At 61.4% G+C, this 27,995-nt stretch overlaps 2 protein-coding genes across 3 annotated transcripts; both read right to left on the reverse strand.

The window, feature by feature from the left end:
* Positions 1-24: 24 nt before the first annotated feature.
* Positions 25-27,955, reverse strand: LOC100341360 (bone morphogenetic protein 8B). 2 transcript variants are annotated; one of them, XM_008265524.4, is made up of 7 exons: positions 26,785-27,955; positions 12,791-12,980; positions 12,189-12,337; positions 3,566-3,760; positions 2,782-2,861; positions 2,216-2,326; positions 25-310 (listed from the first exon to the last, which is right to left on the reverse strand). In XM_008265524.4, the coding sequence occupies exons 1-7, from the start codon at positions 27,617-27,619 to the stop codon at positions 161-163; spliced, it is 1,710 nt and encodes a 569-aa protein (XP_008263746.3). In that variant the 5' UTR covers positions 27,620-27,955; the 3' UTR covers positions 25-160. The 2 variants fall into 2 exon arrangements, with proteins under 2 accessions (XP_008263746.3, XP_051713907.1); XM_051857947.2 differs by lacking the exon at positions 25-310 and adding an exon at positions 1,507-1,637 and having other exon boundaries at positions 26,785-27,768.
* LOC100341106 (succinyl-CoA:3-ketoacid coenzyme A transferase 2, mitochondrial) lies at positions 7,778-9,919 on the reverse strand. Its single transcript, XM_002715195.5, has one exon. The coding sequence runs from the start codon at positions 9,525-9,527 to the stop codon at positions 7,974-7,976; it is 1,554 nt and encodes a 517-aa protein (XP_002715241.3). The 5' UTR covers positions 9,528-9,919; the 3' UTR covers positions 7,778-7,973.
* Positions 27,956-27,995: the final 40 nt, after the last annotated feature.

The following is a 27,995-nucleotide window of genomic DNA, read 5'->3' on the forward strand; positions in this document are numbered from 1 at the left end:
TAGCCAGGACTTCCATGCTGCCGCCGGAGAGAGCAGCCAGCTCTGAGGTTGCGAGTATGAGGCCTGCCCGGAGAGTGGGGCCGAGGGCCGAGAAAGGACAGAAGCCTGGCAGGAAGGGGGCAGGCTGGGGAGGGCTGGCCGCAGCCGGTGGCGGCCGGGCTCAGTGGCAGCCGCAGGCCTTGACCACCATGTTGCGGTGCTTGCGCAGGATCACGTTGTTGCTGCTGTCGTAGTAGAGCACGGAGGTGGCGCTCAGCTTGGTGGGCGCGCAGCACGCCTTGGGGACCGCGTCTGGCTTCATCAGGTGCACCTGACCAGAGGGGGTGCAGGCAGGGACATGAGCCCAGCGGTCTCCTCCAAGGACCTGCCCAGTCCGGACCCCGGCTCCCACCTGCTCCCCACCCTGGCCCGTCTTGGGGGGGCTCATCTGCCCGGGCTCTCTCTCCCCCTGCAGCCAAGGCAGGTACCACCATGCAGAGCTGCCCCTGCCCACTCAGGGCACTGCCCAAGCACCCCTGCCCCTTGCATCTTGTGGTGCTCTCTCCACCTCGGCCCCATTCACTGGCCCCTGGGTGCTGACACCCTGCTGTGCCAGTCCCCAGCACACTGCACGCCTGAGGGGGGCCTGTGCACCCCAGCCTTTGGAGGCCGCCTTCTGTGCTTCTCCCTGCAACTGCACCACCTCCCCCTCAGGGCACTTGTTCTCAGTTTCGGGCGGGTCCCCTCCCCCTCCAACTGTGTTCCCCGGGAATGGCTGAGGCCTGGAGTTCTGTGTCTCACCCTCCTGACAATGTCCAAGGCAAGTAGTTTTCTTTGCAGATGATAAACTGAGGCACGCAGGCCACGTGACAGCACCAGCAGCTGGATCCTTGGACCCCCCCAAAAACAGCTTTCACTGACCATAAGGCCTGACGGAGTGAGCTGCCCATTTCCAGTCTCCGTAAAAATCCTGGCAGGCGAGCTGCCGTCCGAGGGCCTCCAGCCTCGGGGGAGGCCGGCATGGGGCGCCTGCTTCCCCAGCTGTGTGCTTTGGTTGCTCAGTGGGGCTGTCAGGACCCAGACAGAGCTGTCTGAAGGGCCCCTGTCCCCCGTCTCCCTCTTTGGCCCCTGCACCCCAGTTTGGAGCTGGTACCCCAGGGGACCCAGGGGGAGGCCAAGCCTCTGGAGGATGTCCAGCCAGACTGGCCCCTCGGGCTGCCATCCCCAACTTCTAGCTATAAGCCCACCGTAGACACCAGAAGCCACCAGCTGCCGCTGGACAGGGGAAAGGGCTTTTCCTGAGCTGGGACACTGTGGGGGGACATCCGGCCACAGGGGGTCGCCGTTCCGGACTCCTCCCTGGAGACCCAGGCTTCATCAGACGAGTGACACGAAGAGGAACCATGGAGTCAAATGTGCCACCCATGTCATTCGTATCTGAGCCACACACCACGGGGCAAACCGGGTGGGAAGCCCTAGTGCCCACAGGCTGCGCATCCAACGGCACAAATAAATCACACATCTCTGAGCCCAGCTTCTCTGCCAAGCCTGTTAGCATCGCACTTCTCTGTCTCCTGACACAGACGTATCTCGATCACAGGCTGGGGGGTGGGAATCCTCCAGGAATATCTCAGCGGGGTCCCTGTCACCCAAGCTCACTGGACGGACACAGAGGGGAGCATTTCAGGGAGCAACCAGGACCAGGCAGGAGCGACCCAAGGGGACAGGCTGCTTCCTGGGAAGGGTGTGTGGCCAGGGGACGCTGGACAGGTCTGTAATGTGGCTAACGAGAGGCCCCGTGGCCCCAGCCAAACGCTCACACCTCTTCCTGGGCATCGTGGGAGGACGGAAATCCTGACCAAGGGCGGCACGGAAAGGTTATGGACGGTGGCCCTGCGGGGCGGATATGAAGGGGCCGGCTCTCTCCACCCGGCGTTCAGGAGCCCCAGAGGCTCTGCTGCCCTCCTGCACTTGGGCCTCACACAGGCACATGGGTGTCCCACATGTGTGCACACGCCTGGCTGTTTGATGGGGGGCCGTGGTGTGCACATGCTCAGTGCATGCGAGTCTCCGTGTGTAAGAGCGGCCGTGTGAGGAGCAGTTTCCCCAGAGGTGCGGGGCTGAACCACCCTGCTAACTCCGCACAGAGAAGCTGCTGAGCCCGGAGCAGCACTCATGGCCCTCCCAGCCGGACGGGGCCCCCTCTGCCCTCCCAGCGGGACGCCGCGGTACTGACCAGGGACTGCAGGATGGCGTGGTTGGTGGCGTTCATGCAGGAGTCCAGGGGGAAGGAGCACTCGCCCTCACAGTAATAGGCCGAGTAGCCTTGGGGGGCGATGACCCAGTCCTGGGGGGAAGGAGGAGGTGAGCCCAGCCCAGCCCCGGCACAGACAGGGCTGCCCTCTCCCTCCCTGAGCCTCAGGGCCCCGCCACCCCGTTCGCCCTCCCAGAGACCCAGGGCAGGCAGGGCTGGGCGCCAGCTCTGTCCCCGTCACTCTGCACCCTCGCTCTGCCTCCACCTCCCCGGCCTGCCCCCGCCAGGCCGGCTGGAGCTGCAGTCTGGGGGATACGCAAGGTGCTGCTGCCCAGCCTCGGCCCCTGACAGCTTGGCTGGCTGAGGCTCAGATCATCTTCACTGTTGCAGTTTAAAAAGTCCACCATAAAGTACCACAATGTCACTTTAGAAAACTTAAAACCCAGAAAAAAAAAAACCACAAGGATATCCAAGTCCCCCAGTTTTACTCCCTCCCTGGAGAGCCACGACCCGCAGGTGGGGACGTCACTGACAGAGTCGCAGATTACCAGCCAGCCGAGGTCCCGGAAGCTGACGTAGAGCTCGTGCCGACGGCACACCTGCCGGCCGTTGGAGCCGTGGACAGCATCTGCAGGGACAGACGGTCAAGGTCATTTCAGGGGTTCTGGGGGTGCCGTGGGCACATCTGACCCATAAACAAATGACAAGGCACTAAACCGTCGGCTCTCGTAAAGCCACGCCTGGAACCCCGGTCCTGCTCTGGCCCAGCTCAAGAGCCTTCAGTGGCTCCGGACTGTTACAGAGTGAGCCCACCTCAGCCCCGCCTCCCTGCCTGGCCACCTGGGGGCCTCTGATGCTCCACGACAGCCCAGCAAGACCCCGGGCCACCCCAGGCTCCTCTTCCCCGCCCACTGCACAGGTGCAAGGGGCCCAAGTCAAGGGCAGGCATGGGGCTGACTCCCGGTGGCGGCCGAGGGGTGCGCTCAGGTCTGACCCTGACCCCTAGGGCCTCCGCTGCCCAGGAACAACTGTGGGTCCCACAGGGCCCTGGGATAGAACCGAGGGTCCTCAAGGGGCTGTGGCTGCCCAGGGAAGGAGCAGTTGACTCTGACAGAGGCTCCTGGGAAAGGCCTGTGGGGCCAGGGGTGGCAGGGAGGGGACATCGGGAGGCAGGGACAGCCGAGACAGAGCTCAGACCCTGCATCAGCGGGCATCTGGCACGGGACAGTCAGGAAAGGAGACGGGAGAGGGACTGAGGCTTGAACCACGGAGAGGGGGCAGGGGTCTGCAGCCACCCGGCCTCCCGCCCCAGGCCCAGGCCCCGCCCCTCACCGAAGATCCCCGGCAGCTTGTTGGGCTGCGGCAGCTCGTTGGTTCTCTTCGGCTGCCTCCTCTTCAGCGGCCTCAGGGCCCGAGGGGCGCGTCCAGGGCTCGGGCTGGCCCTGAAGAAAGTGACCATGAATGGCCGGCGGGAGCGCGGTGCCCGCTGCCCCAGCAGCCCGGCCCGGCCGGGATCCACGCTGAGCCCTGAGACGGAGAGAGGAAGAGGGTCACTCGCAAGCGCTGGCCCCGCGTGGACGCAGCTGGAGGCCGAGGCCCGGAGGGCACCCCCTGGGCCTCAGTGTCCTCATCTGCAGCTCGGAGTCCCGAGCTAGCACAGCTCCCAGCAGGCGGTGCCTGAGGCAGCGCGGGGGAGGGGCCCCGTGAGCCCCCAGGGACCTGGCTCGGTGGTCGCGCCCCTAACGTCGGCGACGGGTCCTCAGGCTCACCGTGCTCCCCTCTGCTGCCCTCACTCCGTCTTTGCACAGCCCTGCGCTTCAGCTCCACAGGGGGTCACTCGGCCAGGACAGAGGCCAGGACAGAGGCCCTCAGAACCAGGCTCCGCCGACATCGCGGGGCGCCAGGGCGGGGTCCGTCTTCCGCCCACACCAGCTCCTCTGCAGTGCCCCGCCCGGCGCAGCTCAGGCTCACAGCAGCATCTACCAGGGCTCGGCGAGGCCTGCTCTGCCCAGCCGGCCCTGAGCCGGGCAGTGACCTCTCCCGGGCCCACCGATGAGACGTGGGCCCCGGAGGTGGGGCCGCGGGAACACAGCCCCAGAGCAGGGTCCAGCGCGGAGGTCTCACCCCACGGCCCGAGCTCACGGTCACTGGGCCCAGCTGACAGTCAGAAAGAGAATGAAGGAGCCAGTGCTGTGGCCTAGTGCGTAAAACGCAGCCTGCAGTGCCAGCATCCATGTGGGTGCCAGTTCGAGTTCTGACTGCTCTCTGCTTTGGCCTGGGAAAGCAGTGGAAGATGGCCCAAGTTCTTGGGTCACTGCACCCAAGTGGGTGACCTGGAAGAAGTTCTCCGTCCTGGCTTTAGATCAGCCCAGTTCTAGCCATTGTGGCCATCTGGGGAAGATTTTCTCTCTCTCTGCCTCTTGTAACTCTGCCTTTCAAATAAATAAATAAATCTTAAAAAAAAAAAAAAAAAAAAAAAAGGCTGCGAGTGGGGCCGATTCTCAGACCTCAACCCTAGGAAGAGGGATGCCCATAAAAGCGCGGTTTCCCCCACAGCCAGTCAGAGCCCAGGAGGCAACTCACAAACCCCACAATTAAGTCGGGGATGCCAGGAGGCCACCGAGAGAGCCATGCTCAGCACCTGCTGGTGGTAACAGCCCCTTGGCCTCTTTCCTGAAACAGCAGCGTTGTCAGCACAGGAAAGAGAACAAGCACTGGTGGAACCCCCCCACCCAGGCCTGGCTCAGTCTTCTCCATCTTTCTGGGCTATTCTCACTGTGTCCATCTAAGCTCTGGGCAGAGTTCAGCGCTCAAAGAAGCTTGGTTTTCTCAGCTTTTTTTTTTTTTTTTAAGAAAGCAGAAGAGGTTTTTTTTTTTTTTTTTTTTTTTTTTTGGACAGGCAGAGTGGACAGTGAGAGAGAGAGACAGAGAGAAAGGTCTTCCTTTTTGCTGTTGGTTCACCCTCCAATGGCTGCCACAGCAGGCACGCTGCGGCCAGTGCACCGCGCTGATCCGATGGCAGGAGCCAGGTACTTATCCTGGTCTCCCATGGGGTGCAGGGCCCAAGCACTTGGGCCATCCTCCACTGCCCTCCTGGGCCACAGCAGAGAGCTGGCCTGGAAGAGGGGCAACTGGGACAGAATCCGGCGCCCCGACCGGGACTAGAACCCGGTGTGCTGGCGCCGCAAGGCAGAGGATTAGCCTAGTGAGCCGTGGCGCTTGCTGCAGAAGAGATTATCTATAAAGATTTATTTATTTGAAAGAGTTACAGAGAGGGGAGCTGTGGGAGAGAGAGAGAATCTTCCATCTTCTGGTTCACTCCCCAGATGGCCGCAATGGTGGCCAGGCCAAAGCCAGGAGCCAGAGCTACATCTGGGTCTCCCATGTGGGTGCAGGAGCCCAAGGATTGGGCCATCCTCTGCTGCTTTCCCTGGTGCATTAGCAGGGAGCTGGAAAGGAAGTGGAGCAGCTGAGACTCGAACCGGTGCCCATATAGGAAGCTGGCACTGTGGACGGCGGCTTAACCCGCTGTGCCACAGCACTGGCCCCTTTTCAGCTTTTTCCCAGTAGCATTGTCCTGGCCTTTGAGCCTCCACAACAAAATTCCTGGTGTCCGAGTCCCTGCGAGCAGGCACAGCCTCACGTGCTGCGCATGCTCAGACACTCAGCGCGACAGACCTCCTGCACTGTGCCTCTGCCAAAGCTTCCTCTGCCACAGGACGGAAGCGTGACCACGGGCTCATTTCCACAGCTCTTTAAAGAGAGCGCCAGCTGTTCAGCTCACATGGGCGCCTACTTCACACCGGTTACAAGCATGATACACACACATGCGTACGAGTATATGTGTGCACATGTAAACACGACACGTGCAGCTTCGCTCATTCCATTGGCAAGGCTAACGTTGGTCTCCCTTATACACCACAGGTCAAGGACATTGCCCGCCCCACCTGCCGGCCCACTCGAGGTCAGCCCTTAAGTGGCGTGACTCAGACCAAGTCCACTGACCACTGGATGACGGAACAGCCAGAGGCCAGCCTTTGACCCATGATGTCACCTGCCCCAAGCACACATGCTGACCCATGTGAGGCTCCTGTCCAGACGGGACGCTGCGTGCTGCAGGAGCTGACATGGAGGGAGGGCCACAGAGAAGCCACTGGGAGAGTGGGTGCTGGCAGGTCAGGGCTGGGGAAGTAGCAGAGCTGTGAGGGCGGGGCCCGGAGCAGAGGGAAAGCCACGGGAGGTCCCCATGGGGAGAGAGTGGAGTAGCCCGGAGCTGAGCGGTCAGCAGTCACCAGTGCCGGCCTGAGTGGAGCCCTCAGAACGGCTGAACCTCGGGATGCCCTTGGCCCAGAGACGGTCCCAGGTCTGTGTGTGACACTGCACTGTCTTGGGGAGACCTGGGGAGCCCCGGCTGTTCTGGGCCAAGGAGGCCCTCGGTCCTCCAGGCTGGCCTGATCTTTGCCTTGGTCTTGTGCATGTCCATCTGAGGACCTCGTGGATGAAGAGCGGAGGCCACAGGAAACCCAGCCGGTGACAAACTCTCGCGGAGTTCCGGGAGCCAGCCTGGCCTGCAGGCGGTGAGGGGGGAGGGCCCACCGGAAGCTGAGAGCCAGGTGAACCTGACGGAGAGCTGCTGCTGCCAGGAGCGGCTGCCCCAAGGGCCAGGTGGGCTGTGCCTGGGGCCCCTCTTCAGCCGCTGTCAGCTATGCAGGAGCGACCCGCCAGGGCCTTCCTCCTCCTCCCCCAGGGCCTTCCCCCACCAATGACAGAAGCTTCGGCAGCCCAGGGTGGTCACATACCCTGCCCAGGAGCCTGGGGAAGGGCTGTCCACTCCGTGACGTCTCACCCCTCCTGGCCACGGTCCCGGCCCACCGCCCAGCTGGCCAAACGGTGCCCTCACTGAATGCTGTCTCCCCTCCTCGCCCTCCTCCCAGGATCTGCCCAGGCCTTGGGGGAGGCTCCAAAGGGACCTCTCAGAAAGTCCCTCCCTCCCTGGAGTCTCCCGCCAGCCAGCCCCACCCACGGCCCCCACCAACCCGGGAGCCGCTCTCACCAGGGGCATACTACTGCCAGACACTTTCAACACTTCTCACACACACACCTCCCACTGACACACATGCATCCCACACATACACACTTCACACCCCACACAGACAGCTCACATGCGCTCCTATACACACTCATTCACACCCAATGGACTCATTCACACGCCAGCACCCCACACTCCCACACATTCACAGCAGCACCTCACACTCCCACGCATTCACACATCAGCGCCTCACACTCCCACGCAGCTCAGTGGTCAGAAAGCCCTCCTGCATGTGAGGAGCGTTTCAGAGGCCGGGTCGGGGTCGCAGGGCAGGGCCGCTCTGCCTCCCCACGCCCCCTCCGTTCCTGGGCTCCCTGGGTGCGGAGGCCCTGACCGGAATCCGCCACGGGAGCGCTCCCCCGCCGCTGATTGCCCGCACAACCACCGGAGGCAGGCGCGGGCCGACTGCCCGTCGCAACGCAGAGCTCAGAGCTGTGCCCTCACCCAGACCACTCGGGAGGGCGCGCGGGTTTCCCCTTTGTCTTTAATTCTAGCCAGGGTCCTCTGGATGCAAGAGGGTCTGTCGGGCGGTGGAGCCCCTGAGATGCTGCGGCCGTGGTCACAGCGCAGGCGACCCGTGTGTGCGGCCCCCAGTGCCCTCTCCTGCACACCCAGGAGGCTCCCCGGGACCCACCCTCCAGCTAGGGCCCGTCAGGGGGCCACCTGCTGCATGGGCCTGAGGTTGGGAGATACGGCAAAGGCGCAGCCCGTGCTGTTCTGGACGTCGGTCACGGTCAGGCCCTCCCAGAGCTCGATGAGCGTCAGCCCCCTCTTCTTGTGCACGTCGAACACGGCCTTCTCAGTGATGATGCGGTCCACGCACTGCTTCCCGGTCAGCGGCATGCTGCACTTGTCCAGGATCTTGGGGCTCTTGTCCTTGGTGTAGTGCTCCATGGTGACCACCACTTTGGTCTTGTCACTGGACACCAAATCCATGGCCCCGCCCATCCCTTTCACCTTCTTGCCGGGGATCATCCAGTTGGCCAGGTCCCCGTATTTGGAGACCTGCATGGCCCCCAGCATGGTCAGCTGGATGTGTCCCCCGCGGATCATGGCGAAGGAGTCGTCGCTGGAGAAGAAAGAGCCGCCGGGCAGCACGGTGACCGTCTGCTTGCCCGCGTTGATGACGTCGGCATCCGCCTCCCCTCTGGTCGGGAAGGGGCCCAGGCCCAGGATGCCGTTCTCGCTGTGCAGGTGGACCGTGACGCCCGGGCGGATGAAGTTGCTGGCCAGCAGAGTGATGCCTATGCCCAGGCTGGCGTACATGCCGTCCTCGAACTCCAGGGCTGCGCGCTTGACGATGCGCGTCCTCGCGTTGGCTCCCGCGCAGGCGCCCGCGGCGACCTCGGGCCGCACGGTCAGGCGCTCGATCCGCTTCTCGAACGCGCGGCCCTTGATCACGCGGTCCACGTAGATGTTGGGCACGTGGATGTCTTCCGGGCGGAAAGCCCCCACGTCCACGATCTCTTCCACCTCCACGGCCGCCACGTCGGCGGCTTTGCACATGGGCGCGTTGAAGTTCCTGGCCCTGCCCCTGAAGACCACGTTGCCCGCGTGGTCGGCCTTCCAGCCCTTGACGAGCGCGAAGTCGGCCCTGAGCGCGCGCTCCAGCAGGTAGTGGCGGCCCTCGAACTCCCTCACCTCCCGGGGCTGGCTGCGGATGGCCAAGTGGCCGTCCGGGTAGTAGCGGATGGGGGCGCCCCCTTCCTGCACCAGGGTCCCGTAGGCCGTGGGCGTGTAAAAGGCCGGCACCCCGGCGCCGCCCGCGGGGATGCGCTCGGCCAGGGTGCCCTGCGGCGTCAGCTCCAGCTCCAGCTCGCCGGCCAGGTACTGGCGCTGGCACAGCGCGTTCTCGCCCAGGTACGAGCAGACGATGCGGCGGATCTGCTTGGTGGCCAGGAGGAGGCCCAGGCCGAAGTCGTCCACGCCCACGTTGCTGCTGATCACCCGCAGGTCCCTCACGCGCGTCCGCAGCAGCGCCGCGATCAGGTTCTCGGGGATCCCGCAGAGCCTGAAGCCCCCGACCATGACGGTCGCCCCATCGGAGATGTCCTTCACCATCTCCACGGGGTCCGTGTAGAAGCGGGCGCGGGGCTGGGGGCTGGCGGCAAAGCGGCGGACGCAGCCCCGGCCCGCCGCGGGCCCCGAGCGGCCGGCGGGGACGCAGCGCCCGAGCGCCGACGCCAGAAGCCACAGCCGCGCCATGGTCCGCCCTGCAAGAGGCCAGGGACGGGCCGTGTGCGCCCCACGGGCGAGCCCAGCCGCCGCGTCACAGAGCAGGGAGGGCGCGGCCGCCCGGGGTCCCGCTCCCCACCGGGCGTGCACACCGGACCCCCACAGCCCTTGACCCTGGCGGGAAGGGAGCTGCTTGGGCTGGAGCCACGACCAGCCCGCTCTGTCCTGCCGGACCCAGTGGGCATCGCCTGCACTGCACTGGAGCTGCCAGGACAGAGCTGCACTGCGACCACCCTGCACAGCGCACGGGTCCCGGCAGGGCAGAGCTGAGGCCAGGCTACCGGGGTTGGGTGGGGATGGGGCTCCATCAGGAATCCCTCTGGCCCTGCCTGCCCCAGTGGAGCCTGGGACAGAACCGCCTCCCCCTCCAGAGCTTGCTCAGAGTCACCAAGGATGTAAGGACCCGGCCCTGCCCGGCCACGATGGTGATGACACGGAGAAGGGGACAGCCGGCCCTCTTGGTGCCCCCGTGTGCCTGGCCCCTGCACTTGTTGAATCTCATTGGCAGCCGGGGGAGGGAGTGGCTGCCCCCCACCCAGGAGAAGCTGCAGTTTCACCCCCATCGTGCCTGGGCACCGGGTCCCCAACAGCCGCGGGAGGGGCCCCTGCTGCTGAAGGGTCTGACCCGCCCTGCCCTCTGCATCCATCCTCAGCTTGGCCGGGTTTCCCAGCGTCTTCCCCAGCGGAGTGCTCACTTGGGGGCACGGCAGGGCACAGGTGTCTCCCAAGCTGAGAAGGCCGCCCCGGGTCCCCAGCTCTCTCCAGCCACACCCCACTCCCTGCTGCCGCTCCCCAGTCCCCTCCGCCTGTCTCCCTGCCTCCCTCCAGCTCCACACTCAGGCTCTGTCCCCACACTCCGCTGCGCTCTTGGGCAGCAACCTCCGTGTGACCAGCTCTGGCCGCTGCTCTGCCCACGTCTTTAGCGCTCCCAGCCGGACACAGGGGCGGCTCCCTGCTTCCGGAAACTCTTTCTTCTCTTGGGCCCGGGTCCCCTCGCTCTGCAGGTCTCCTCTCCCTGACCTCGCTCTTGTCCAGCACGGTCTGCTCTCCCCACTGAGTCAGGGCTATTTTAATTTTCTACATCTATTCAGGAAAATCTTAGTGTCACAATGTCCAGATTCTCAGGAAAACCACACCGATGGCTCGGGGAGTTCCCACACTCTGACCCAGCTTCCCTGGGGAGAAGTCAGCATGGCACATTCCTGGGACACATTTGTCACGGCTAAGGAACCAGTGTCGTTGTGAGTCTACACACCGCAGTGGGTTAGATCTGCACGTTTCCCCTGACGTCCCTCGCTGCTCCAGGACCCGCCCAGGACACCTTCTCACATTCTGCTGAGCACAAGCTAACTCCAAGCCTGGGACGCTTGCTTGTGGATTCCAGAAACTGGCCTTGGGAAAGCCAACAGAAGGGGCCAAGCAGCCTGGCCCTCCCCGGCCAGCACGACCAGGGACTGAGTTTATCCAGGGCAGTGGCTGCTTAGAGACACACTGGAGTCTCAGCACAGTGCTTCTGTCTCAGATCTCAGCGGGACGACGCTCAGCTGTTCAGAGCGCCCTGCTGTTCCCTCCTGTGCTAACCAAGCCATCACGCAGGTTCCTCCAGGAAGTGCACTGACTTTGGGGATAGGCTGTTGTCAGATCTGCAACCAGCCTTAGTACGTATCTACCCCGACTTGCCACTCATCATGTCCCCGCAGCCAGCCTCCCTCCCAGGCTCCTGCACGGCCCCAGCCCACCCTCGCCGGGCAGGACAGTGACCCTGACACCCCCACTCTGCCACATCCTCACCACCGGTGAATTCCCCAGCCTTGTCCTGGTCATTCTGATTGGCACTGCTGACAAGGTGCAGACTTTGGCTATCAGAATGTCCCTGGTTTGGGTTGGTCTGGGGTTTTCTGATGTTAGACTGGGGCTGGGGTTTGGGGAGGGAGCCCCCAGGGGAAGTGCCCTTCTCACCACCTCCTGTCGGGGCGCAGGGCACCACCGCACTGATGGCGGAGGTGGTGCTTGTCAGCTTCCTCACCCCCCTGCTCTGTACCCCCAGGGAGCAGGTCACCGCGCACGGTCCCCACGGAAGCCAACTCCTTTAGAGTGCAGATCTCAGGGCTTCCAGAACCTGAGCCGCTCCTGCCAGCCTCTGCGGCTGTGAATCCAACAGACCACCCTCGGACTCCAACATCCGGCCTGGTCTGCCTGGCCCCAGCGACCCCTGCCGCCCTCCCACTCTCATCTGCTTCCCCTCCCCCCCCAGCCACCCCACCCCCACAGCCACCCCTCGTGCTTCCTGGGGCTCCTACCCACCACCTGGAACAAAGGAGGCTCAGCCCAGAGTTCCTGTGGGTGAGTGGGGAGCACCTCGTGGTCTGTAGATGAGGAAACTGAGGCTGAGGACGTGGCAGGACCTCGGCTCACTGCTTGCAGCCCAGTCACTCCCCCCCCACCCTTCCAGGCCCAGATCCTGCCGGTCAGGAGTGGGGGGCCAGCCTATGCCAGGGCCTCCTGCTGGGACCTCACCGTGGACCTCACTGGCATCCCTGAGGGCACAGCTGAGAAGGCGCTGCGTGCCAGAAGCCCCTGCTGGGACAGCTCTGAGGAGCCCGGAGCCCGGAGCCCAGCCCCTAGCCTCACCGTCCTCCGTCTCCACATAGAGGCGGAGTCCCAGGTCCTTGTGACGGCTCAACAGCCAGCGGTCACTGGCTGCCGTGACGTCCAGCACCAGCCAGCCCTCGTCCCCAGCCTGGAGCGTCTGAAGATCCAAAAAGAACAAGTCAGACTCCCTGTGGACACAAAAGAACAATTAACCGAGGGCCACCAGCCGCCGCGTGCGTTCGTGCCCGCGTGGGGGACGTTCCCCGAGCACCTGCCCCGCCTGGCTTGGGCTGGGCCCCTCTGTGCCTTGTCTCATGGAACCAACCCTCCGTGGTGGTCTGTGTCTGTACACTGGGGAAACTGGGGCTCAGGGGCTCAGTCACCCACAGCCCCACAGCCAGGCTGCCGGGGGGCGGGGCCTGAAGCCAGGACAGCGGCTGGGGCTCTTCCCACGGGGCTGAGCGGCCTGGGGCTGAGCATCTCCCCGTCTCAGGCTTCTTGTTCTCTCGGGAAGCCCCCCTCCTCCTCCAGGAAATGCGCCCCCCGCCCCCGCCCTGCCCAATTGGACTGGACACAGCTCCTAGGCCTCGACGTTGACACTGAGGCCCTGCTGCATGGCAGGGCAGGGCTGAGAGAGGCACCTGTTGGAGTGCTCCTGGACCACCTGGAACGTGCTGACGTGCAGGGTCCTGTTGACCAGCTGCGTGCTGGGCTCCTTGTAGATCCGGAACTCGGCAGCTGTCACCGCCTCCCCCGCTGGGATCTGAGTCAGGTCGAAGAGAAACTCCTTCCAGTGGGGCTCCTGGCGGCCCAGGACGTGGTCACGCTCCACTGAAAGATGAAGCAGGAGTGGGCGGTCACCAGGGCGGGGGTGCTGGGGCAGGGCCTGAGCAGCCTGGGTGGGGTGGCTTCCTTCCCAGCACCTGGCTGGCTCTGGGGGTGTAGACCAGGCTCCACGAGCTTGTGTAGTGAGGAGCTTGGCAGGTGACCAGCGGGCCCTAAGCCCCAAACAGCAGTCTTGTCTCCTGTCCCCCCTCAGCCTCCTGCACTCCCTGGGCTCCACAGATGAGACAGGGGACAGGCCCTCCTCTGGCCTCCCAGGCTAAAGGGGAGGTGGACACCAGACCCAAGGCCACAGCACCCGGGGACACCCGGTGGGCAGGGAAGTCACTGCCCGCATCTCAGGGGGACGGGGTCATTCCAGGTCACCCCGTGGGCCTCCGTGGGAGGTGGAGGAGGAGAGATCTCCGGCTGACAGCTGGGCCGGCCGTGAGGGATGGCTGGAGCTTTGCCGCAGTGTCCAGAGAGGGCGCTGCAGAGGACATGCTGGCAGAGCCAAGGCCAAGAGTGGAAGGACCTGGGGCTGGGAGGGAAGAACACCGCGAGGGCAAAGGCCCAAGTGCATTCTGGGGAGCGAGCTGAAGGAGGAGGTGTGGGAAAGGCAGGTGGGAACAGGGAGGGGGTGACAAGCTTCTGGAAAGAACCAATCGAGGGCCCGGCTGTCCGAGGGTCCCCGCTGGCAGCATGGCAGCCGGCTTCAGGGTGCAGATGACTTCTGAATGGGCCTTGAAGGACGGGGTGGCGACGCAGCGGCTGGTGGAGGCCAGGGAGGGGGCTCTCGGCAGAGGGGCTCTGTGCACAGTGTGGGGGTGCTGCAGCGACCCACAGATTGAGGTGTGGGTACAGCAGGGGTCTGGGTCTGTGGGGAAAGGGGTCAGACTCCCCTGGCAGGAGGGAGCCTGTGCCTCTGGCCAGTGGGGAGCCTGGGGGTCTGGGGCTGCAGGGGAGCAGGGGGCTCTGAGTGGCTCATAGGAAGACCCCGTGCAAGCAGAGGTCAAGGGTAAACTGGAGGTGGACTGCAGTGGGGGCCTGGGCGGGGCCGGTCCAGCAGTCTGGGCAGAGGCCATGGTTGCGGGACACATCCCATGCTTCCCCAGCTGCCCGCAAGGGCCGGATGGGATATTTAGGGTGGCCTCACTCGAGCAGCCTGTTACTTTCAAACGCTAAAATCTGTGTTTCCGGAAAGCAGGGGTGGGAGCCGCCCAGCCCTCCCCAAAACCCAGCACTGAGATTTTAATGATATGTTTGTGAGTCTCTTTAAAAATTCTCTCTCTGGCTACTGGGCTCAGGGACCACAAGGCAGGTTTTTTAAAAGCACCAGGCTGTGCGGCCCTGGGCGGATGTGGGGAGCACTTCCTGTCCTTGCGGCAGGGACCTGGTCCAGGGATGGACAGGCACACAGCTGTGCTGGGCGGGTCAGGGGACAGGCGGGCGTGTCTGGGCTGGGGCAGATGGCGGGCTTTCAACCAGTCCAGGGAAGAGGAGAATAGGAGGTGCATTGTCCGACATCACGGGGCGTGCAGGGCATGCAGCAAATGCCCACCCGAGAACTGGGAGGCTTCAGGAGCAAGTGTCAAGGGCAAGATTAGGATCCCTTTCCCCATAAAGCAGAGAGGGTAGCAGGCAGGGCATGGCCTTGCTGAGTGATGCTCAGGCCCTGAGTGCACAGTGCGCCCCCTCCTGGCTCACACACACAACCTGCTGACAATCAGTGCTTCCAGGCAGTGCACAGACCACCTGTGTGGAGGGACTGTGGAAGGTCCCTGGTTTGCCCAATGAGTCAGGCCCCTCTGTTGGCTGTGGCAGGGTGTGGGACAGTGAGGGAGGGTCCCTCAGTCACACCCTTGCCCTGACCTCTTTCAGAGCATGGTTAAATGCACCTGCCTCCAGGGCAGACACTGATTTTATTTTTTAAAGATTTATTTTAGGGGCTGGTGCCGTGGCTCACTTGCTTAATCCTCCGCCTGTGGCACCGGCATCCCATATGGGCTCTGGGTTCTAGTCCTGGTTGCTCCTCTTCTAGTCCGACTCTCTGCTCTGGCCCGGGAGGGCAGTGGAGGATGGCCTAAGTGCTTGGGCCCTGCACCCGCATGGGAGACCAGGAGGAAGCACCTGGCTCCTGGCTTTGGATCGACGAAGCGCTGGCCGTGGCAGCCATTTGGGGAGTGAACCAACGGAAGGAAGACCTTTCTCTTTGTCTCTCTTTCTCTCGCTGTCTGTAACTCTACCTGTCAAATAAATTTAAAAAATTTTAAATTAAAAAAAAGATTTATTTTATTTATTTGAAAGGCAGAGAGAGCGCATGACAGACAGAAAGACAGGTCTTCCATCCACTGGTTCACTCCCCAAATGATCGAAATAGGCAGGCTGGGGCAGGCTGAAGCCAGCAGTCAGGAGCTTCCTCTGGGTCTCTCACATGGGTGCAGGGGCCCAAGCCCTTGGGCCGTCCTCTGCTGTTTTCCCAGGACATAGCAGAGAGCTGGATCAGAAGTGGAGCAGTCGGGACTCCCTGGAGCCCATACGGGATGCCGGCTTTCCCAGCTACTCCACAGCTTCAGCCCCCAGACACTGATTCTCTATGGGAGTCCAGAGACTGCAGGAACAACTGAGGGCCCCACCAGCTGTGTGTGGGCTCCAGGCTGGGGCCACTGCTCTCACTGAGCGGGGGACCAGGAGGCCGGCTGGAGACCTCCTGCTGTGCGGAAGTGCCCCCATTCGGTACTTCTGCACTGCGGGTTCCTGAGCTCCATTAATTACCCACCAGCCCAGCGCAGGAAACTGCCCACCTTAGCTATTCCAGGCAAGCGCTAGAAGCTGGGGAATTTTGACTTTTGTCGGAAAATTGATAAGAACTTCGTGGGGTACAACACTGGAACCGACCTTCCGGTAACTGGCCACGGGACAGGCCCCTGTCTGCGGGAGCGGGGGGAGTTGCAGCCGCTCAGTGCCGGCTGTGGATTAGGAACGGCGTTCCTCCCAGCTGGGGCTGAGGATGGCCTTGATCCGGACCTGGATTCTGGCCCCTGCCCCAGGGCGATTCTTGGGAAGCCTGACCCTGCTTCAGCCACTGAGACAGCGTGGGGAAATGTAGCTGCCCGGGCCATTGTTGGGGTTCCTAATCCCATCTCTGAACCTACCCGGGCCAGCAGCTGCTCCTGTTAGCCTCAGTCTTCTTATCTGTGTAGTGGGGACACTGGCATCCTGTCCACAGAGGGTTGTGAAAGGGCAGGGGCTATGGCATAGGAGCAGTGGCCATTCCTTACGGCGGGAGGTGACAGGGGTGCTGACCTCTGATTTCCTCACTTAATCGATGTCTCAAAGACTTGACACCCAGCCAGCATCATCAGGAGGTCATGCCTGAAGCTCAAGAGCCGGCCTAAGGGGCAGGTGCTGTGGCACAACTGGTCATGCTGCCGCTTGGGCTGCCCACACCCCAGCTTGGAGCACCAGTGCGAGTCCCGGCTGCTCTGCTTGATCCAGCTCCCTGCTAACTCGCCTGGGCGGCAGCAGATACTGGTCCATGTACTTGGGTCTCTCCTGTCCATGTGGGAGACCTGAATGTAGTTCCTGGCTCTTGCCTTTTGCCTGGCTCACTTTAGCTGTTGCAGGCATTTGGAGAGTGAACCAGAGGACGCAAGATCTTTCTGTCTGTGTCTCTCCCCCTCTCTCTGTCTCTCTGCCTTTCAAATAAATAAATAAATCTTTTTTAAAAAAAGTACTGAAAGTGGAGTGGAAGGGTAGGGAGATGTTCAATTTTCTTTCTTCTTTAAAAAAGTTATTTACTTATTTGAAAGGCAGAGTTATAGAGAGAAGGAAAGGCAGAGAGAGAGAGAGAGAGAAAGAGAAATCTTCCATCCACTGGCTCACTCCCCAAGTGGCTGGAACTGAGCCAGGCCAAAGCTAGAAGCCAGGAGCTTCCTCCAGGTCTCCCACGTAGGCACAGGGGCCCAGGCACTTCTGCTGCTTTCCCACGCACATTAGCAAGGAGCTGGATCAGAAGCAGAGCAGCTGGGGCTGGAACCGATGCCCAACTGGTTTGCTGGCGCTGCAGGCAGACACTTAACCCACGGTGTCACAGCACCAGCCCCTGGATTTTCTTTTTCTAAGTAGAAGAATAGAGTGAGAGAAAACAGAGCGGCTGAAAGGCTGTGTCCGGCTCAAGGCGCCTCCTGGCACCAGATGACCTTCAGGGCTCAGTGTCAACCAACAGCAAAATGAGCCTTTGCGGCAGGGTCTGTGAAGCCCCAGAGAGCCTGCTCTGCTGTGGTCCAGCACTTCTCCCAATATTATTTAGGAGCATTTCCTTCACACCCACATAGCCCAGGCCTGGAATCCCCCAGGGATGCCCAGATTCAGAGAGGCAGCCCCTCGGGGGCCCCACTGGCACCGCCTGCCAGCACCCAGTGCCATCTTCTCCCACTCTCAGACAGGCAGAAACAGAAGCCAGGACTCCAGGGTCTCTTCTCACTGCAGTGGACAAAAACAGCATGAAAACCAAACAGCACGAAATGCCTGCTGCTGCTTCCCACGCCACAGAGGGGATTTACGGGAAAGGTACAATGCGATGTCTTGGGTTTTCCCAGTAAAATTCTGCTGCCAGTTGCCGGGTCGGGAAGTTCACTGCTGCATGTCCAGGTGATTCAGACAGGCTGGGCGCAGTGCCAGCGGCTGCACTCTGCCCAGGCCCCGTCCTGGGCTGTGGCCATTTGAGACACATCCTGCCAGGAACCCTCTCTCCGGGGTGGCCCTGGGAGGGACCACGGGTCTTTGGAGCAAGGTTTCCGGGCGGTATTTCCTCTTTTGTGCAGAATCCAGAGCCAGGACTCCTAATGCAGGGAGTCCATCCTTTCTCTCTGGGCATGTGTGAGAAGATTCCCGCCTGTGGCCTGCGGTCTGCAGGCTCTCTGCCCCGTTCATGTTTCCCGTTCATTTCTCCTGCTCACGTCCAGGAGCAGTGGTTAACTCACTTATTCAACCCGTTTGGAAGCAGCGTCTATCATGTGCAAGTCACACAGGGCACATGGGAGTAAACAGGACAGAGCAGGTCCTGCTCCCACGGAGTGAATTGTCCTGTCGAAAAGTCAGATGACAAACAAGAAAGTGCAGACATCAAGTGCAAAATGCCTTGATGGACAAGAAGAGAGGGTGGGGTTAGGAATAATGCAGGGTTACCTTACTTATCTCGTTAACTTAATTTTGAGATAAGTTTAGATTATTTAGGTTTAGAGAAAAGTTGCAAGAAGCATTCACAGATTTCCCACATATTCTTCTCTTATTATCTCCCCCTAATGCTAACATCCTATACAGCCAATCTGTAGGATAATTGTTGAAAAAACAGGAAATTGATATCGGTACAATTTTTTTTTTTTAGATTTATTTATTTGAAAAGTGGAGTCACAGAGAGAAGGAGAGAGAGAGAGGTCTTCCACCTGCTGGCTCACACTCCCCACTTGGCCGCAACAGCCAGGGCTGGGCCAGGCTGAAGCCAGGAGCTGGGAACTCCATCTGGGTCTTCCACGTGGGTGGCAGGGGCCCAAGTATTTGGACCATCTTCTGCTGCTTTCCCAGGTCATTAACAGGAAGCTGGATCAGAAGTGGAGCAGCTGGGACAAGAACAGACATCCATATGCAATGCTGGCATTGCAGGCGCCGGTTTAAGTCACTATGCCCCTACAAACTTGACTCAAATTTCTTGTTTCTCTACCATTTGTCCCTATTTTGTTCCTGGGCCCAGTCTAGGACCCTGTATTGCATGCGGTCATCATTTCTCTGCCGGCTCCTCTGATGTGTCACTGTTGCTAGATCTTTTCTTGCCTTTTGGGGTCTTGACACATTAGAGGAACGCTGCTGTTATGTTGTAGCACGTCTTGTCTGATGCTTTTTCAGGTCTGGATGAAAGTTATGCATTGGGAGAGCGGCTGGCATTGTGGTGCGGCAGGCTAAGCCACTGCTTGCTGTGCTGTCTGATACCGGGAGTGCTGGCTCAAGTCCCGGCTGCTCTGCTGTGGATCCGGCACCCTGCTTACGCTCCTAGGGAGGAGGCCCTGCCTTCCCACATGGGAGAGCAGGATGGAGTTCCTGGCTCCTGGCCCAGCCCTGTTGCAGTCATTTGGGGGGTGAACCAGTGGACAGAAGAGCTCTCCCTATTCCTGTCTCTCTGCCTTTCTAGATAGATAGATAGATAGATAGATAGATAGATAGATAGATAAACAAACCTTTTTAAAAATTTGGGAGAATGTCACAGATATGTGTCCTCCTCAGAGCATGAGATTGGACAATATGATGCCATTATATCTTATTGCTAGTGACTGTGAGCCCTTCGTGACGGTGGTATGTGCCAGTTTTTTTTCTACTGTAATGTCACAATTTTTCCTTTTGTAAATAATAAGTGTCATGGGGAGATACTTTGAGGTTGTGCACATATCCTGTTTCTCCTCAAAAAGGAAGACTTTGATCTTCCGTTATTATTGAATTAGTTATTTATTTCATTATGGATTCCTGGAGGTTTATTTTATTTCATGGGTTACAAGCCAACAGTATTGGCACTGATTTCATTGCTCAAATTTTGCTCCAGTGCCGGCCATCAGGAGTGCACTTGGGCTGGCTCCTATGTCTCGTTGACGCACCCCCCCCCCCCCGTCCTCTTTTTTAAGAGAACTTCCTGTCTGGCACCATAGGGTGCTCCAGGCTCATCTTCTGATTTCCCACTCCCTACAGCTGGAATCAGTCATCTCCCCAGTGAGCTCTGGTTCCTTTTTGGGGAGGTGTTTAGAAACCAAGATCTGGGCCTGGGGGGTGCATTGCTTCTCTCGGTGGAGACACGTGTGTGTTGTTCAGGTTGAGTATCTGAAATGTTGGGACTGGAAGCTCAGAATGTTTCAGATGGGGGTGCCTTCTGAAGTAGGGACGTGCAACTTTTACTAACCCACGCACAAACACACATCTGAAACCGGAAAGCCAGGGAGCTCTCAGAGCAGCCTAGAGGACTGAAAACCACTCAGAACCCAGGCTGAAGAGATGCCATGAATAACAACTGCAATAGTAGATTGAGACCCATCACATGTGCATGTTCATGAGGTCATCATCATCATCTTCATCATCATCATGAACCTCTGGTCCCCTTGCACAGGTGGTTCAACTTTGACACTTGTGTGGGTGGGTGGTGGGACCTTCACTGGCCTCTGCCCCTAGACGCCAGACGCATCCCCTAACCTTCCCCAGTCACAACAAACAAAAGGATCTCCAGATATTGCCAATGATCCCTTGGGATGCAAACTTGTCCCTGGTTGAGAACTGCTGCCTTTGAAGAATGCGAGGACTCCATTCTTGATTCTACAACCCGGTGAACAGCCCAGTCTGTAGAAGGAGAAGGAAGGCGGAGGGAAGAGCCCAAGCGAGGGCCCTGGGTGTTCCCGGAACAGCAGGGTGGCCTGCGTGGCAGAATCTAGCAGTCAGGGGGCCGTGTGGTTGAGGGCCGGAGGAGACAGGAGGGACAGGCAAGGCCAGTCTATCACTAAGCAACCCTCTTTTCAGCCCATAAGAATTCAATACAGCGACACTCCAAGCCCCTGAGACCTAGGAAGAATTTTGTGAAGTTCAGTTGTTGCTGATGTCAGTGGACGCAGCTTGGGCCATGGTGCCCCTGTAGGGTTTGCAGCAGCCCCCAGGCCTCTGGACAGCCACACCCACATGACACAGGCTGCTGGGACTCAGACCCTGTGTCGGGACGGACAGTGCCACCTCCACATCTCCACCTGGGGAAGCAACCAGTTGATGTTCTGAACTGCCTTCCTGTGGCTCTGGGAGAATGAACGATCAGGAGCTTTCGCTTCCTCCTCCAGCTTTGGATCAAACAGCCTTACAATTCCACACGTCCGGGAAGGGCCTGCTGTGGGCCACGGCACTGCCCACACTCTGCCTGGCCACGTCTGGGGGCCCACCCCTGCCTCCCACAGCAGGTGCCAAACGCTGCATTTATCAGGATGATGGAAGCACACATGTTGGCTACTTTTGTGCCCTGGATAAAATTTTACTCCCACAACCTAAGTCTCCCTTGTTTCTGACCAAATATTAAGACATCAAAAGACAACCACTTCTTCCAACTCAGAGTGGCTGTTAGAGGAGGAGCCCTCTGCGGCCGGTGCTGTGGTGCAGTGGGCTAAGCTGTAGCTTGCAGTGCCGATGTCCCATATAGGAGCACTGGTTCAAGTCCCAGCTGCTCCTCTTCTGATCCAGCTCCCTGCCAATGCACTTGGGAAGGCAACAGCAGGTGGCCCAAGTGCTTGGCCCCTGCCACTCACGTGGGAGACCTAGATGGAGCTCCTGGCTCGTGGCTTCAGCCTGGACTTGCCCTGGCTGTTGTAGCCATTTGGGGGAGTGAATCAGTAGATGCAAAATCTCTGTCTCTCTGTCTCTCTCTCCCCCTACCCTTCAGATAGATAAATCTTTAACAACAACAACAACAAAACAGAATTCTTGTGAACTGTCTGACCTTTCTCATGCTTTAGGCTGCAAACACTTTCCTCCTGGAGACCCCTTGGAGCCCGCCCTCCAGGCTGCCCTACCCCTGCCCACTGCAAGCCTGCCATCCCCTCAGCCCAGTGGCGCCTTCTCGCACTGCTCTGACCCCACACAGGTCAGCCTGTTGGTCTCTCCACTTCCCCTGGGCCAGGAGCTCATGCAGCTGCTCCTACAGACAGTGAACTCTTGGTGGGTAGGGGACAGCGTTGGGGGCACACTGGAGCTGCTGGCAGTCTGCTTACCAGAGCCCTGTGTCAGGCCCGTTCTTCCCAATGGCTGCTTGTCTTTTGGCCAGGGGCACAGAGTCCCCCACTCAATGGCCTCCATGTCACAATGTGTTCCCGCCAGAAGCCACCACTTTGCATGGCACTGGCCTCCTTGCTGGCCTGGCTCCTGAGGGTGGGGACGGGCTCCCCAGGGCCCAGAGGTGGACAGGCTGGGCCTATCTGGCTGCTCCTGCTGCTGACCAGGCCCAGGGCACTCCCCTCCCCAGCCCCGGCCCCCTCCACCCCACCTCTGCAGGCCCACGGTGGAGCCACAGAATTGACGGCCACTGACCCTGCGCCCTGAAGGACTTCTGCCACCCAGAGACCACAGAGCTGCGGGGACAGGCTCAGGGCTGCCGTCGGGCTGCCGTCAGCTGGGTCCCATTACCGACCTTGCTCAAGGGCTGTTTCCATAAACGGCTCTGCACACGTAATTATCGGCCCAAGCCTCAGCTGGCTGCAGACCCCAGATTAAAAGGGAGCACCCGCACACTCCGCCACATCAAGCCTGCCAGGGCCCAAAATAGACCCCAGGAGCTGCGGGCAAGAGGGGAGCAATGCCTCCAGCTGGGACCCGGGGAAGGAACTGTGGGGATTTTCCAGAAAGCTGTGGTCACCGAGGCACATCCCCTCTTGCCTGTAGGGAGGGGCTCCCACAAGGAGGTGGGCTGGCGCCCCTCCCCACCCTGTCCCTCACCCCTGGAGTGGCGGGAGGTGGGCACTCTCTACTGTCAGAGCTGGAAAGGCTTTGGGCAATCCTGCAGAGATGGGGAAACTGAGGCCCAGAGGGGCAGAGGCTTTCCAGGGGTCATGGGTCAGACCGGGTCCCTTGATGTGGACTTCCGGACTTGGAGCTACAGTGAAATCAGCGGTCCTGAGGTCCAGCTGGGTGGTGACGCTGCAGCCGGGGAGGCCACCTGTCGGCAGCTGCCCCGGGGATGCTGCTGAAGCCCCCTCCCCCAGGCAGGGCCTGAGAGACCCCGGGTCCCAGGGTAGGGCTCAGGGAGATGCTGCACCCCTCGTCGGCTTCCACAAAGACACAGAGGCCGGCCCCACTCTGCCCGCCCGGCCAGGCCCAGGTCCCTGCAGCTGCCATCGGTGCTCCCCTGCCTCCTGCCGCACTCCTCTCCCTTTACCTTGGCCATCTGCCTCGAGCACCTGCCACGCGGGGGCTGGGGAATGTGGACAGGTTGCGGGTGCCACGAAGGGTCAGATTCAGACTGTTTCCAGGAATAGGAGAAAGAGGGGCTGGCCATGCCCCTAAACCAGACAGGCAGAAAATGCCGAGAGCCCTAAAAGAAATGCATGTGACGAAGGATGGACTCCCATCACAGAAGCTGTCTCCTAGGGGTAGAGCCAGGGAGCCGGGCCCATACCCTCTTAGAAGTGCCGTCGGGTTTTGACAAGGAGACAAGGGCGTGCATGTCTTCCATGCGGAGGCTACCCAATGAGCGCAGGTGCAGAGGCAGCAGGTGAGAGGGCAGCACCCCCCCGGGCTAAGTTCGCATCCTGAGTGAGGGACCCCGCTGGCCCTGTGCGCATCACTCCCACACAGCCCCATTAGGCGGGCTCTGCTCAGTCTTCAGGGCATAAAAACTGAGACTCAGGGCTCGAAGCGACCTGTGCACCATTTCACAGCTCCTCAGCGGCACTGAGAATCAGCCGAGGTTTCCCATGACCACGGGAAGCTGCATACAGGGACAACCAAGGGGTGGGCACCGGGGCACACGGGTTAAGCCGCCGCTTGGAATGCCACATCCCGTATCAGAGTGCTGGCGTGAGACCTGGCTACTCCACTTCCTATCCAGCTCCCAGCTAATGTCCCTGCAAACAGCAGATGATGGCTTAAGTACTTGAGTTCCTGCCACCCATGGAGAGGCCCACATGGAGACTGAGTTCTTGGCTCCTGGCTTCAGCCTGAGTTCTTGGCTCCTGGCTTCAGCCTGGCCCAGCTCTGACTGTTGCAGCCATTTGGGGAGTAAATCAGCAGATAGAAGGTCTCTCTCTCTCTTTGTCTCTCTCTCTCTGTCACTCTGCCTTACAAATAAATAAATAAAGTAAATATGGAAAGCTTTTTTAAAAAAGTGTCTACCATGTCTTTATTTACAATCACTCTAAACTGGAAAATACTCAAATGTCCACTAAAAATAAATTTACTAAGCATAAACTGTGGTATATTCATGCAATGGAATATATCTCATTTATAAAAATAAAAAAGAGCTATAGGGGCTGGCACTGTGGCACAGCAGGTAAAGCTGCTGCCTGCAGTGCTGACATCCCATATGGGTGCTGGTTCAAGTCCCAGCTGCTCCACTTCCGATCCAGCTCTCTGCTATGGCCTGGGAAAGCAGTGGAAGATGGCCCAAGTGCTTGGACCCCTGCACCTGCGTGGGAGACCTGGAAGAAGCTCCTGGCTCCTGGCTTCAGATCCGCACAGCTTCAGCAGTTGTGGCCAATTGGGGAGTGAACCAGCAGATGGAAGACCTCTCTCTCTCTCTCTCTGCCTCTCCTTCTCTTTCTGTGTAACTCTGACTTTCAAATAAATAAATAAATCTTTAAAAAATTAAGAAACAGATTTCTCAGATCCCAACACACATTCATATTTAGCACTCGCTGCATCTAATGATGAGCCAGGCCCCAGGCTGGGTGGAGAGGCAGCTGCTGCTGTGGCCAGAAGAGCTCAGGAAGTGAACTCAGGCAGAGGGGGTTGCTGTGTGGCCCTGGGCGCAGCCCCTGCCTTCTCTGAGCTCATTCTTCTTTTGAAAACAAAGATGTGACTGTAATTGTGAGATGCAAGAGAAGGGACAGGGAGGTCACTGGGTGTCACCGCCCACAAGCCCTGACAGCTCCATAAAATGAGTTTCTCCATTTTACAGAGGGGTAGACAGGCTGGGGGAGGTAGCCTGGAAAGCCCGGGTCGCACAGACGCTGGCAGAGGAGGGGCAGTCCCCGTGCCTGAGTCCCAGGCCTGTGTGCCCTGACACTGTCCAGCACCTGCTGCTTCCAGACGGGGCCGGCGGTCACGGTCAGCATACCTGGCAATGTGTCCACCATCTGTGTCTCCCACCAGAAGGTCAGCGCCCCAGGGCGGGGCCTTTGTTCTGTCCACGGCTATACCCATGGCAGTCAGAACAGCGCCAGGTGCCCAGCACTGTTTGCTGAAAGAATGAGTGGGAAAAGGAAAACTCTCCCTGGTAAGAACCAAAGAACTGACCCTGGCCCCTAGGGACCAGGCGTTGTCCTTCAGGGTCATGGGGCTGGCAAGGGCAGGGCGGGACTGGGCAGGTCCCTAATTCCCATGCAGCCCTGAGTCTCCTAAATCCAGCAGCCTCGGCGCCTCCCCACCCCGTCCTCGGCCCCAGAGGCCAGGAGAACCATGCGTGGGATTGAGAAAGGGGCAGGACGGAAGTGAAGGCGGTCCCGTCATGACCCTGGCCAGCCCTCCGCTGGCCGCGGTCTGTGCCTCGGTTTCTCAGTCTGGAACACAGCGCTGCCTCTGCTCCAGGGCGGACAGGGATTCAGCAAGAACAGGCAGACACGGTCCGGGAGGGGCTGGGCAGGCCTGAGAGGCTGGAGCCCTGCGGACGGGTGGCGGGCAGGTGTCTCCGACACAGAGCCCGGAGGCCCCTCGCTGGACTGACTCCATCACGGCCGGGTGGACGGGAGAGCAGAAGCACCAGGCGGGGATGGGATGGGACAGGCGGGAATTCGTGGTGGAGTCTGGGTCTTGCCTCCCGCCCCAGGCACACGGAGACCCGGGCAGGCCTCACTGGTGCCACGTGGGGAGCCGGCCCATGGCTGTGTGCAGACAGTAGGTGCCGGGCCCACATGCTGAGCGCTCAGGCCGGGCAGGGCTGCGGGCTCTGATGGCAGCCTTGGCCGCCCCATCAGGCCCTGTCAGCCACCTCCTAAAGCACCTGCTCCTCACAGAGGCCTCAGGCGGCGGCGGCAGCGGTGGGAGCCCTGTGGGACGCCCCAGGCTTGGTGCTCCGCCCGCCATCAGCGAGCAGGGGCCAGGCAGGCACGGGCTGGGCTTGTCAGGAGCCAGATGAGGCCGATAGCAGAGGTGGAGCTGGAGGCAGCAGGTGTGGGAGCCTGGGCGTGGGCGTGGATACCGCGGCGACTCTGCTATTAGACCCCACGGTGCTGCAGGGCCCCGACCTTCAGAGCCCGAGGCCCAGGCCTCCAGACACAGGAAGGCGCCCGTCTGTGTCTGAGCCCCACACGCAGCCCTGCTGACCAGGGCGCACATTGCTCCGCCAGAGCCTGGCGCTGCCGCCGAGGGGCCGAGGGGCGCATCCAGTCGGGGAGGCGCTGCTGGCGGCGCCCGCCCGCCCACGACCTGGCATCCGCTGAACACAGAGCTGCTTGTGATCCCACAGCATCGAGGCCCAGATCCTAACGAAACACACGCGAGGGCAGGGCCGGAAGCCGGGGCTGGGAGTCAGAGCCGGGGATGCCGACCTGGATGTGGTGCGTGGCCTTCGGCTGTGCCTTCTTCCTGCCCTAGTGCAGGAAGCAGTGGCTTGAGGACTCCACAAACCTGCTCGTCTGCCGGGTTCCTCTGCCCAAATCCCTTAGAGCGCTCCCTCTACCCTGGAAGCTGACGTCACCTCCGCAAGGTGCAGGTGTGGAGTTGGACAACCCGGGCCTGTCCTGGCCAGGGCCATGTCCAGCCCGCACCACCCTGCCTGTGCCACTGCCTCCCCGAGCCTCTCTGTCTTCACCTGGGTGGAGTGGGGTCCTTCCTCTCGGTGGGTCTCGCGCCCAGGCGAAGGCAACCCCGGGAGTCTCCACTCCCCTCTGCACCCATCCAGCCTGCACGGACCTCTCAGACCCTTGCTGCCCCGCCTGGGGGTCCTCCTCGCCTGTGGGTCCCCGCTCCGGCCAGGGACGCACACACTCCCAGCAGGTCGTGTTCGCTCCCCAGGGGGCGGGCTTGGGCGCCCCACGCTCAGGCCGCGTCCACACGGTCACCGCGGGTCCTGCCCTCCCCAGGACGCACTCACCCATGTTGACGAAGCTCATGACCAGGTCTGCGCGGCCCAGGCGCCGCTCAGGGGGCCCGGCGTCGTCGTCGTCGTCGTCGCTGGCCATGGCGCGGTACAGGTCCAGCATGAAGAGCGGCGCGGACGCGGGCAGGCGGGAGGCGGCGGGTGGCGCGCGGGGCCGGGGCCGCCCGGGCAGCCCGAGCACTGCCAGGATCTCGCGCTGCATGTCGCGGCGCTCGCGCGCTCCCAGGCGACGCTGGGGACAGCCGGGCGGGGGGCGCGGGCCGGGGCCGCCGCCCAGCGCGCACAGAGCCAGGCCCAGGAGCCAGAGCGGCCCGGGGCGCGCCGCCATGGCGGGCCGGGCTGGGCGCTCAGCGGACGCGCATCGGCTCCGCGGCTGGGACAGGAGCCCGGGACCGCCCGGACGGCGAGCGGTGGGCTGGGCTCGACGGCTGGCGGGACCGGGCAGTTGCCGTCCGCGGCGACGGCTAGGGCCCCAGGGCACTCCCGCGGCACCTGTCTCTGCTTGGGGCCCTGTGGACGCGGCCGCCGCCGCCGCCGCCGCCTGGGAACTGGAGCTATTCCCGAGACCCGCACCGTCGGCTGATCCGCCCCGGGCTGCTGCGGCGCAAGAGCTCCGGGCAATCGGGCGGCGCGGACCTGCACCGGCCTCAGCCAGACCCTGTAGCCCGCACCACCCCGGCCTCGCCCCCGCCCGGTCGGGCCAATGGGGGCCCGGGGGTGGGGTCAAGGCTCCGAACCCACGTCCGGGAAGGGTCCGGGTGGAGCCTGATGTCGCCGGTGGTGGTGACTCTAAAGTGCGACCCCGAGGTGGTTTCGGACAGGCGGACATGGTCAGGGTCGTCCTGGGACCCTTCCTCCTGCTCCTAGCCCTGTCCACGCCGTCAGGCCCCTCGCGGGGGCTCGGCCGGGAGACCTCAGGGGCGCGGCGCGGGCCCGGAAGGCTGGGACCTGAGCTCCCGCAGGGCGACCTCGCCCAGGCCGGCGTCCAATCCCGGTCAGATCCGCGGTGTGACCCGGCGGCCCCGCCTCGGCGCGCAGGGAGTCGGCTTCCAGGAGACAGCGACCTCAGTCTGCAGGTAGGGGCGGCCGGTGCTGTCCCGAGGATGGGCGCATTCCTCCACACGCGCAGCCTGTGTGTCGGTTCCACAGCTCCAGCCACCTTCCCGTGCCGGCCTGCGTCACCTGACTGCGCTGCTACGTGCTCC

Source organism: Oryctolagus cuniculus, chromosome 7, assembly GCF_964237555.1.
Source record: "Oryctolagus cuniculus chromosome 7, mOryCun1.1, whole genome shotgun sequence".
Classification (NCBI taxonomy): Eukaryota; Metazoa; Chordata; class Mammalia; order Lagomorpha; family Leporidae; genus Oryctolagus; species Oryctolagus cuniculus.

Coding starts and splice junctions, on each gene's coding strand:
- LOC100341106 (XM_002715195.5), bottom strand. CDS start 9,527: ATGGCGCGGCTGTGGCTTCTGGCGTCGGCGCTCGGGCGCTGCGTCCCC.
- LOC100341360 (XM_008265524.4), bottom strand. CDS start 27,619: ATGTCCGCCTGTCCGAAACCACCTCGGGGTCGCACTTTAGAGTCACCA. Junction 2,327..2,781: donor TCCGGGACCTCGGCTGGCTG/GTAATCTGCGAC, acceptor CCTTCCCCCCAG/GACTGGGTCATCGCCCCCCA. Junction 311..2,215: donor ACGCCATCCTGCAGTCCCTG/GTCAGTACCGCG, acceptor CCCTCTGGTCAG/GTGCACCTGATGAAGCCAGA.